We start from the raw sequence: 11,026 nt of genomic DNA, 5'->3' as shown, positions 1-11,026 counted from the left end.
GAAATGATGACTCATACCTAGCAACGGGGGTCAACCACACCTCCTCACTAAGATAGGAGTTTCTGTCCACTCCTTGCTCAGAGTTCTCTGAGAGTGTTGTGGAATCACTCCTAAGCTAAGACTCCTTGCTAGGAATGTTTAGGTTAAGTTAGGAGCTCTGAGAGGATTCTTACAATCTTTAGGAATACGGGCCCAGGTAAACGCGGTAAAAGTACAGCTGTGATTTTGGAGGTGAACATATGGTTATCCCCATATTTACACTTGCTCAAGTCGAAAAAAAAGTCAGCTCGTATCTGAACATCTCTATATTGCTGCTGCTGCCGCCGCCACCGCCGTAGCAGCAGCAGCAACAACAACATCCTTCTCTACAAACAAATGTTTTTCGTCCTAGTCTCAAAATGTGTCCACAAAAGCAAACGTAATGACTCACTGCGGGAAGCTTGCCAGGCCTATAGTTACGGTTGCTAACGTAGGATTGGACAATAGCCGTTGGTGGGAGGAGTTGGCGAAGGGTCAATTAAGCAAACAAGATGCACAGAATTTCAATGAGTCAGCTCAGACTCTGCTCAAAACATAAGCAGAGCACTTTGCCAGTTGAAGATCAGTGGTGTGAGCATTCCTTAAAACAATTTGGCAAGTCTATTGGAGCCTAGTGGAGCAAACCTACCCTGTACAGATGCTTCAAAAACAACATGCTCACCTACAAAGAATAGAAGTCACTCTGCAAAATGGACTAGTGTTGCTTGGCTCAGATTACATGCACCTCATGCAGCCACCGAGTCATCCCACAAAGGATCCAACGGTGGACCCACAGCCATCCATCCACACGGCCCCAGGATGGACCCTGGAAGGGGCAGAAAGGCCAGAGCAAACGTCAGTGCAACAGTGTCTTTTCACCTCATTCACCGGTCCAGTCCAGATGATCTCATGTCGAGAGGTTATGGCAACTTGTTGTCTTCACTTCCGAAATGAAGAAATGGTCGTCTGCTCTCGTGAGGACCAGGAGTCCACTAGTATGCAACCTCTCTATAGGGTTCCCAGGGACAGTTAGGACTAGGAGCAGCACCCAAGCTCAACAGCTCCACACATTCAGTCATGGATCATCTGAGGGCCACAGAGAAGTGACTCCAGAGGGAACCAGAGGGAGCAGTTATCTACCGAGCTGAGATCAGCATCAAGGCTGGGTACGTTAAGAAGCTTCAGTCTAAGGAAGCAGCAACTTGTGTGCCACAACAACAAACCCTGCTTGGTCTTCAATTAGTCATTTCTGCACCAAAATGTCTCCCTGAATGAGCAAGTCTTACCTGGGCCTATACGCAGGGTTCGTCACTTTCCTGGATTTTTAATCAGAAAACAAACAAATGCACTGATAGACCTGAGTTCAGACTGCAATACTATAAAAAACAATAATAAAATACACTTTTTAAATGACTGTATCGTTTGATCTGTTGGCGGTACAATTTTAATTTTGAACCCCATTAAAATAAGAAACAGCATTCAATATAGAATTACAGAGAAAATTTTGATTTACTATTGAGAAGTATTCAGCGTGGTATTAAGGTCCTTTTATACTGTAGTACTCATGAGCCAGTGTGATTAATGAAATTGTAATATTATCTAATACCACACAGATGTCAGATATTTACAGTACATGCAGCATCTCTATATCTAGAAAAAAACTTACCGTGTTGTGACATAGAAATCTCTGCGTTGCTCCACAGGTGGAGAAACAAAAGGAGAAAAGACAAGTTCATGTTGACAGTTGTTGAGAGCTAAATTTCTGTGTATTTACTGATCACTCGTCTCCTCCGGGATCACTGACATTTGTAACTTGGACCTTTCCAGAGATTCCAGGGTCACATGCTGCATTGCAACAAACAACACATGAACTGTTTGCTAAATTACCCATTTCATATCCTACTACTACTGTACTACTAAAATCTATTACATTAATAATGCGGCGTTATCACATAGGTCCATGTTCTAAACTTTTCCTGTGTTTTATCTGAAGTGTTGATCCATTTTAAGATTTATTTGTGGTTCTGAGAATCAAAAACCGTCTCAGTGTAGGTTTCAGCTTCTCTCTGGAGCTCTGGTATCAGGTCAGTGTCAGCCAATCAGAAGAGAGGAGACTCTGAGCCTCTCTTCTGATTGGCTGATGTTCCTCTGAGTGAGCCAATAAAAACATCAAATATCAGGTAAAACAGTCAAAGAAACCATATTCTGCCACAATAACCAATCAGGTAAATCAAGTTTATTTTTATAAAACACATTTCCACTCAGGAACTCTACAGTTAACATAAAAAGCTGAGAGCTGCAGTCTGTTTTCACAACAGCTTAGTTTTCATAAAGAAGAACTCGAAGTATAAAGGTATAAAACAGTGATTGAACACATGTTTCATTCAGGAAAAGACCACACACACCCCTTGCCCTGTTGATCATCAATCACTCATATTTTCAGTTCACACAAACTCGTCAAAGCAGTTAGGCAGGTCAATCACACCATCATTACACGTTGGGCTCATTGCCACTCTGCCATCATGTATTTTTCCTCTGGTACACTTGAACTCGATTGCCTCACCATGGGTTACATACAACTTATCTCTGGCAGAATATCTGAACTGAATATCATGAGCCTTCAGGAGTCCTTTATCCACAGTGCAGGGTTCTGCAAAAGATGACAGACACACAGCAGTTTCTTAATGTCATGACTGTACAGCACAGTGTTGCTTAGTCTCAAAAAAATCTTAACAATGAAAACAATCCATCAAATATATACATCTAAAATTAGGAGGTAAATCTAGCTAAAGCTATGGATTGCTCCAAGGAGCCTTTCACATGATAAACTACATGTGTCGGTCCCTGTGTTGATTTTTGTTGCCTTATTAATATTATTATTATTATTATTATTATTAGTGCAACTTACTGAGGCATCTCATCTCTCCAGTCCACTCCCCATCTTTGCATGTTTTGAAGGTGTCACCCTCCATAGTGTAGAGATGAAGGCAGGAGTATGCAACCCAGTCATTGTGTCTGGACTCATTTTGTGAAGTCGTCGTGATGTATCCATCTTGAAGAGCCGGCGGCGTCCCACACCCCGACCCTGATGGAGCTAAAAGAGTTACAGAACATGGTCAGTGACAGGGTACAAGGCTGGGTGTTAGTATGTTGCAGTCATTTCATGTTCACAGATTTTTGACTTCAGTCTCCTGCAGTTCAAGAATACTGTAGACCTAGAATAAAGTAACATGAAATGACAACATTTCAACTTTACTATGACATAATTCTTCTTTTCTTCTCGTCTTAATTCTTAACAGTAGGCATTCAGCTGCTGACAAAAGCTATAAAACTTACGTTGGCACATTCCCTGACCGACTGCCAGCCAGCCATCACTTGAGCAAACATATTTGATGGTTTCAGTTGATGCATATCCAGATTCACAATTGAAATGTATCACATCTCCCACTTGGTAGTCAGATTTTTTGGTCTCTTCTGAAACCAGGGCATGAGGTACATCTGGCAGCGTGGAACATGCTAAAAGACAACATAGCAACAAAGAAAGACAACATCAGACATCATGAGCTGTTTTAGAGAATTACCCTAAGTTGCTATAGATATATATAGAAAAACATTTGCTCTTAGATACAGGCCTACATGCTGTAGCTTCATGGAAATGTCTCTGGAATATAGTTCTGGCTATGCATTTGCCTCGAAAACAACTCCGTTGCATAATGTTACGTGATTATTTCATAGTGTGGTGAATGTACAGGTCACAACTTGTCCACGAGAGCGTTTTGGAGTTGTTGGATTGTCTTTTTTTATGAGTTTGATGAGGGACAGGGGACCTACTGTTCACCTCCATTGAGTTCCATTGGGTGTCTCTGCCCCGCGGATCTCAAAACAACATGCACCTACAATTAAAAGTAATTAACTTACCCTTATGACTATAGGGATTATGGCAATGGGCGAATTTGCCAAAATGTTCAACTATCCCTTTAAGGTTTGGACCTCATACGAAAAGTCATTGTGATGGCGAAAGAACAGATTGCCTGCCTCACTGCATGTTGAACAAAGTAGCACTGATGTCCTTCCTGAAGTTAGACTCCTCATCAAGCTCTTCCTGGGGGAAACGGAGGTCTTCCTAGCCTACATGGCATATGTAAACCCTACAACCTACAATCTTGGACCCCTTGAAGTCCTTTCCCAACTCAAAAGGACACCCAAAAACCAGTTGTCATTCAGTCACCGGTGAAAAACCAGAAAAAGATCAAACTCACAGAAGCATTTTCCCTGACTGAGCGTCAGCCAGCCGTTACTTGTGCACATGAATTTGGAGGGTTGAGGGGATGAATATCCAGGTTCACAAGTGAAGTTGATCACGTCTCCATCGTTGTACTCGACATTGGCATGAGGAACATCTGGAAGCTTTGAACATACTAGGAGACAAAAAGAAGGAACTAAACTGATAAATAATTCTAAAGACAACTGCACAGTTTCCTGACAGACAATCTTCTTACATAAGTAAGTTAGTTACCATCCTACATGTTTAAATGTACAAAAATGTAATATAAACTAGAAAAAACATTTCCAAGAATGGAAATGGTGTGAATGCTGAAAGCTGTTGCAGAATTAGCAAATAGTGAAAGCAGTGACTGATCACCATACAAATGTTTAACCGAGGTAGGAATTGAACGTACAAACTCATGGTCAGTAGACTTTCACTCTGCCTCTAGGCCACAGTGTACACACAGCTGCAAAGACTGTTGTCTGTTGATGAGCTGCACTCTGTCTCACTCTGAAGTTAACGAGCCCAAAGCTGCACCTGTTGGAAACACACTGTGTCAACACCAAGAAAGCTTGAGAGTCAAGCTTGAATGACTTACAATGAAAATGTCTGTGAATTTCAGGCTGAGAGCTGCAGTTTCAACATGAAGCAAGTTATCAGAAGTCAACAGAGGACGACTGGGTAAATAATTCACTATAATTGTTGTTGAGGCAAGATTTGAACCAGTAGCCTTCAGGCCATCAACCCAGCGAGCTAACCACTAGGCTACAGACAGAGACAGTATGTGAGGGGCAAAGAAAACCTTTAATACGAGGATCACTGGCTTCTGCTTAAAAAAAAAAGTAAGGAAAGTGCAGAAATTAGTCCCACCAAGTAAGAAGAGGACTTTTTTGTGACCTGTGACTATTTTTTGGTGAATTCAAATGAATTAAAAAGCACTTAACAGCAAGTTACAAAGTTGAGCTCCTTCTCCTGCTGATGTGAAAAAAATGCATTGAGCTTAATGAGAGCAGAGAGCTCCCTGGCTGCATTTAAAAAATATTTAAAATTATTATCTAAGTCTCTTTGCATTTTTGACCAGAATTTTAGCCAGAAGACAAGTGTGGCTACAAAACTGGAGAAAATAATTTGTCTAGAGTTTAATTTGTGGCCGTGCTGACAGTTTAGCCAGAAAAACTCTAGAATGTTTTTTTGCCTCTATCCACTCTGGCACCACTCTGGCTCTGCTCGTTAGACGCAATACACACACATTATAAAGCTGAAAAAAATCAGAAAAAGTTAAATATTTGAAAAAGTATAAAAAGTATGAAAAATTTGAATACATCCGATAAAGTCCAGAAAAAGCTGCACGTTTTGATATATGAATTGTTGAAATAGCACAAAGTATGAAGGACTAGAAGAAGACCGTAAAAAGGCGGAAGAAAATGGCTGAACAGTAGAACAATAGTGTGACTGCTTTCAGCTTTCAGCATTCACACTAATGAATCTAAAAAAAAGTCCTCATGTGTAAAGTCATTGAAACAGTGTAAGCTTATATGGGTTCTTATAGTGTCAGTTAGAAGAAATATTTGGATTGACGTGTTTTTATATTGTTTTTGTTTTTTAAGGAGAAACAGATGTAGTTTTAATTTATAATAAAAAAAATACAGGTAAATTAATAAAGAAATACACTGACAGAACTGAGTTCAGACTGCAATGCTTTTTAAACAAATGACTGTATCATTTAATCTGTTCACAAACATTTGTGGTACAATTTTTAATGTTGACCCCCATTAAAATAAGAAACAGCAGATTATTCTAGTCAATATAGAATTACAGAGTAAATGTGATTCCTATTGAGTGATTGACTGACACATTCAGCGTGGTAAAGGTCCTTTTATAGCAGCCTACTCATAAGCCAATGTTTAACTTCTGCTGTGGTTGTGATTAATGAAATTGTAATATTATCTAATACCACACAGATGTCAGATATTTACAGTACATGCAGCATCTCTATATCTAGAAAAAAACTTACCGTGTTGTGACATAGAAATCTCTGCGTTGCTCCACAGGTGGAGAAACAAAAGGAGAAAAGACAAGTTCATGTTGACAGTTGTTGAGAGCTGAAATCCAGTCGTCTCCTCCGGGATCACTGACATTTGTAACTTGGACCTTTCGAGAGATTCCAGGGTCACATGCTGCATTGCAACAAACACTGTTTGCAACACTCAGTCACTTTTTTTTCATGAGGGATAAGGGACCTGTACTGTTAGGGTTGACTGAGCAGCTCGTGTCTCCGTTGAGTTTGATGAGGGACAGGGGACCTACTGTTCACCTCCACTGAGTTCCATTGGGTGTCTCTGCCCCGCGGATCTCAAAACAACATGCACCTACAATTAAAAGTAATTAACTTACCCTTATGACTATAGGGATTATGGCAATGGGCGAATTTGCCAAAATGTTCAACTATTCCTTTAAGGTTTGGACCTCATAGGAAAAGTCATTGTGATGGTGAAACAACAGATTGCCTGCCTCACTGCATGTTGAACAAAGTAGCACTGATGTCCTTCCTGAAGTTAGACTCCTCATCAAGCTCTTCCTGGGGGAAACGGAGGTCTTCCTAGCCTACATGGCATATGTAAACCCTACAATCTACAATCTTGGACCCCTTGAAGTCCCTTCCCAACTCAAAAGGACACCCAAAAACCAGTTGTCATTCAGTCACTGGTGAAAAACCAGAAAAAGATCAAACTCACAGAAGCATTTTCCCTGACTGAGCGTCAGCCAGCCGTTACTTGTGCACATGAATTTGGAGGGCTGAGGGGATGAATATCCAGATTCACAAGCAAAGTTTATCACGTCTCCATCGTTGTACTCGACATTGGCATGAGGAACATCTGGAAGCTTTGAGCATACTAGGAGACAAAAAGAAGGAACTAAACTGATAAATAATTCTAAAGACAACTGCACAGTTTCCTGACAGACAATCTTCGGTTAAGAGAACAGAGCCGTATCATCTGAAAATTTAACAAGGAAGCTGTCAGCTTTAAGGCACCTACAGCTATCAGTGTGTAGAATAAAAAGTAATGGGGAAAGGACACATCCTTGTGGTGAGCCAGTATTAGAGATCAGAGTTTTGGACAGGACCCCGTTGACTAAAACCCGCTGTGTCCTGTTAGTTAAAAAATTTAAAAGCAAGGTTAAAACATGATCAGGCAAATTAAAATAAGACGCTAGTCTCTCGATTAAAGGGATAGTTCACCCTAGAATGATATTTCGCTCATTATCTACTCACCCTCATGTGGACTAAGGGCTGGAAGAAGTTTCAGAGTCCTCCGTCCCTTCTCTGAGTTACAGGGGGTCTCGGTGTAGCAGTGCATTTCAATGCAACGGTTGTAAAGGGACACCAGAGCTCTTCGTAAAAAAACACACACAAAAAAACATCCAAATACCTCCATGATGCTCGTATGTAATGTCCGTCTTGTGCTGAAGCCCCAAATTGCGTAATTGTCCCGAAAAAAATTAAATAAGTCTATATTTTAAGCTTGTTTGTAGCGGAAGCTTCTCGAAGCTCCTCTTCCTGGTCCGTCCAAATCTCGCGTGATTCGCAGTAACCGCACTGACGCATGCTGACGCCGGCGCAAATCATGCGAGATTTGGACGGACCAGGAAGAGGAGCTTCGAGAAGCTTCCGCTACAAACAAGCTTAAAATATAGACTTATTTAATTTTTTTCGGGACAATTACGCAATTTGGGGCTTCAGCACAAGACGGACATTACATACGAGCAGCATGGAGGTATTTGGATGTTTTTTTGTGTGTGTTTTTTTACGAAGAGCTCTGGTGTCCCTTTGCAACCGTTGCATTGAAATGCACTGCTATGCCGAGACCCCCTGTAACTCAGAGAAGGGACGGAGGACTCTGAAACTTCTTCCAGCCCTTAGTCCACATGAGGGTGAGTAGATAATGAGCGAAATATCATTCTAGGGTGAACTATCCCTTTAAAATATGTGGTAGCATCTTATTAAAAGCCGAAGAAAAGTCGGCAAATAAAAGCCTGACATGAGATTTAGGTTTCTCCAGGTGTTTGTATATGTTATCAAGAATAAAAAGTTTAGCATCGTCTACTCCCTTATTTCTTTGGTAGGCAAACTGAAAAGGATCAAGTCTGTCTACCACAAGAGAAAGAACCTCATTTTTCAAAATTTTCTCAAAATTTTTCACCACGAGAGAAGTAAGGGCCACTATTGCTTCATGTTGAAACTGCTGCTCTCAGCCTGAAATTCACAGAAATTTTCATTGTAAGTCATTGAAGCTTGACTCTCAAGCTTTCTTGGTGTTGACACAGTGTGTTTCCAACAGGTGCAGCTTTGGGCTCATTAACTTCAGAGTGAGACAGAGTGCAGCTCATCAACAGACAACAGTCTTTGCAACAGTGTGTACACTGTGGCCTAGAGGCAAAGTCAAAGTCTACTAACTATGAGGTTGTGGGTTCAATTCCTACCTCGGTTAAACATTTGTATGGTGATCAGTCACTGCTTGCACTATTTGCTAATTCTGCAACAGCGTTCAGCTGCTTTCAGCATTCACACCATTTCCATTCTTGGAAATGTTTTTTCTAGTATAGTGTGTTTGTCCTCCGGAGCTCCAGGGGCAGCAGCCAGCTCTCCTCATGGATGTATTATATTATATTATATATATTATAGTGTGTTAGTCATCCGGAGCTCCAGGGGCAGCAGCCAGCTCTCCTCGTGGATGTATTATATTATATATTATATATTATATACAGTGTTAGTCCTCCGGAGCTCCAGGGGCAGCAGCGAGCTCTTCTCATGGATGTATTATATTATATTATATATTATATATTATATACAGTGTTAGTCCTCCGGAGCTCCAGGGGCAGCAGCGAGCTCCCCTCCCTCTCCTCCCCGCAGACGGAGCATCGAGGAGCCGCAGCAGCATCAGACCGGAGCCGCCTGACGTGACCGGAGGAGCAGGTGAGAGTTTGTTCCGTTTCACCGGGTAGAAACCGGTAAAAACCGACTCTTTCTGCTGTTTTATGTGTCTAACCGGGGGGAAACCGGAGCTCACAGGCCGGTCTGAGCCGCTCTGAGGCCGCTTAGAGGCGCTCAGTGGCCGGTCAGAGCAGAGAGAAGCACCGCTGCCGCTGGAGAAGGTCACAGCTAACGGAGCTAACGATGCTAACGATGCTAACGAGGCTAACACACAGCTTTCGGTTTTATAATGATGCGGAAACAGAGAGATATGAACTAAACTGTCAACATTAGCAACAGGAAACAGTCTGTATTTAGTTAACACGTCTCTCTGTCTCTGTATATTTAGTTAAAATGGATAAAGCTTCATAATGTTGTGACCAGATCTCAACTCCCCAGATGTTTGTCTACATGTTGGACAATGTGAGATAAAATAACTTTCTATTCTGCTCCCTAGGTCAAAACAGTACTACTGAACAAATATTATATTGTATATTGTATTTAAATTCACAGCTAACGATGCTAACAAGGCTAACGAGGCTAACACACAGCTTTCGGTTTTATAATGATGCGGAAACAGAGAGATATGAACTAAAGTGTCAACATTAGCAACAGGAAACACTCTGTATTTAGTTTAAACGGATAAAGCTTCGTATTTAAAAGCAGCTCCATGTTGTGTGACCAGATGTTTGTCTACATGTTGGACAATGTGAGCTAAAATAACTTTCTATTCTGCTCCCTAGGTCAAAACATTACTAGAAACTTAACAAATATTATATTAGGCTATATTTTATTTAAATTCAACCTTCTCAAGTTCTCTCACATAAGGAAACATATAGCTTGAAACTTTCCTGTCAACTTAATAACACAGTCAAGGCTTCTCTGGTCTGTTTTATTTTCCTCTTCTCCCTTGTTATCTCCCTTTTAATTAACAGACTCCACAACACGCTTTAACAGGACGTCTGGCCATCCCATAGATACATACAGCTAAACGTCTGGCCATCCCATAGATGGACGTCTGGCCATCCCATAGATATATACAGCTGTCAGAAAGTCAAAGTTGAAGTGTGTGTGGTGATGTACATCGTTAACGTCGAGAGCAGCAAAGTGGCTAAAACACAAAACCTAACATTATCTAAACTCTTCTAGTCTTCTTTGTGTGAGAAATATCTTTAAAGCTGCACAGAAAAGAAAAGTGAATTTGATTCCACTACTATGGGTCCTAACATCAGTGTAATAACTCATCTATCAGACGATGGAGCTCAAACTTTGTGCAAAATTCTATTTTCCAGTAAATCTGGGATTTTTTTTCCCCATTGGATAATGCAGGTGCACGGATTATACGTCACGTTGCTCACGGTTCATCAGCCACTGATACTGGATCTTTCTCAAATAATAAGAAAGCTATGAAAACATTATTTGTGCTTTTTATTCTCTGTAATTATGTACTAGCCTAGGCTACACCCCTGGCTGTTGTTCAGTTATTTGTTTGAAGATACTTTAAAGGGACAACGAGGAGTTTCACCATCGGCAGAACGAAAAATTCTGCGACAATAACAAAGTCTGATATTAATGTGGATGAATCTACGTTACCACTTGTTAATGGTCCATTTTAGATAAATCTATGGTTTTGTCTCTATGGTTATTTTGTTATTATTAGTGGTGGTGGAAATGCTGGGCGAGCCGACCAGCGTTTCTTTACTTTCGGTTTCGTGGCGAGTCATGAGAATAACGCCGCCGTATGAATCTCCGTTTATGGTGGGAACTAC

The 11,026-nt window shown here is 41.0% G+C and overlaps 1 protein-coding gene across 2 annotated transcripts; it reads right to left on the bottom strand.

Annotated features, from left to right (window-relative positions):
• Nucleotides 1-2,239: 2,239 nt before the first annotated feature.
• LOC146967064 (complement factor H-related protein 1-like) lies at nt 2,240-6,453 on the bottom strand. Of its 2 annotated transcripts, XM_085761114.1 has the most exons (5): nt 6,300-6,445; nt 4,278-4,436; nt 3,355-3,534; nt 2,927-3,112; nt 2,240-2,668 (listed from the first exon to the last, which is right to left on the bottom strand). In XM_085761114.1, the coding sequence occupies exons 1-5, from the start codon at nt 6,421-6,423 to the stop codon at nt 2,463-2,465; spliced, it is 855 nt and encodes a 284-aa protein (XP_085617240.1). In that variant the 5' UTR covers nt 6,424-6,445; the 3' UTR covers nt 2,240-2,462. The 2 variants fall into 2 exon arrangements, with proteins under 2 accessions (XP_085617240.1, XP_085617241.1); XM_085761115.1 differs by lacking the exon at nt 4,278-4,436 and having other exon boundaries at nt 6,300-6,453.
• Between the last annotated feature and the right edge of the window lie 4,573 nt (nt 6,454-11,026).

Source organism: Trachurus japonicus, chromosome 19, assembly GCF_045865225.1.
Source record: "Trachurus japonicus isolate A0001 chromosome 19, Traja_1.0".
Lineage (NCBI taxonomy): Eukaryota > Metazoa > Chordata > Actinopteri > Carangiformes > Carangidae > Trachurus > Trachurus japonicus.
The sequence above is the reverse complement of the archived record's forward strand: the minus strand, read 5'-3'. Positions and strand labels throughout refer to the sequence as shown.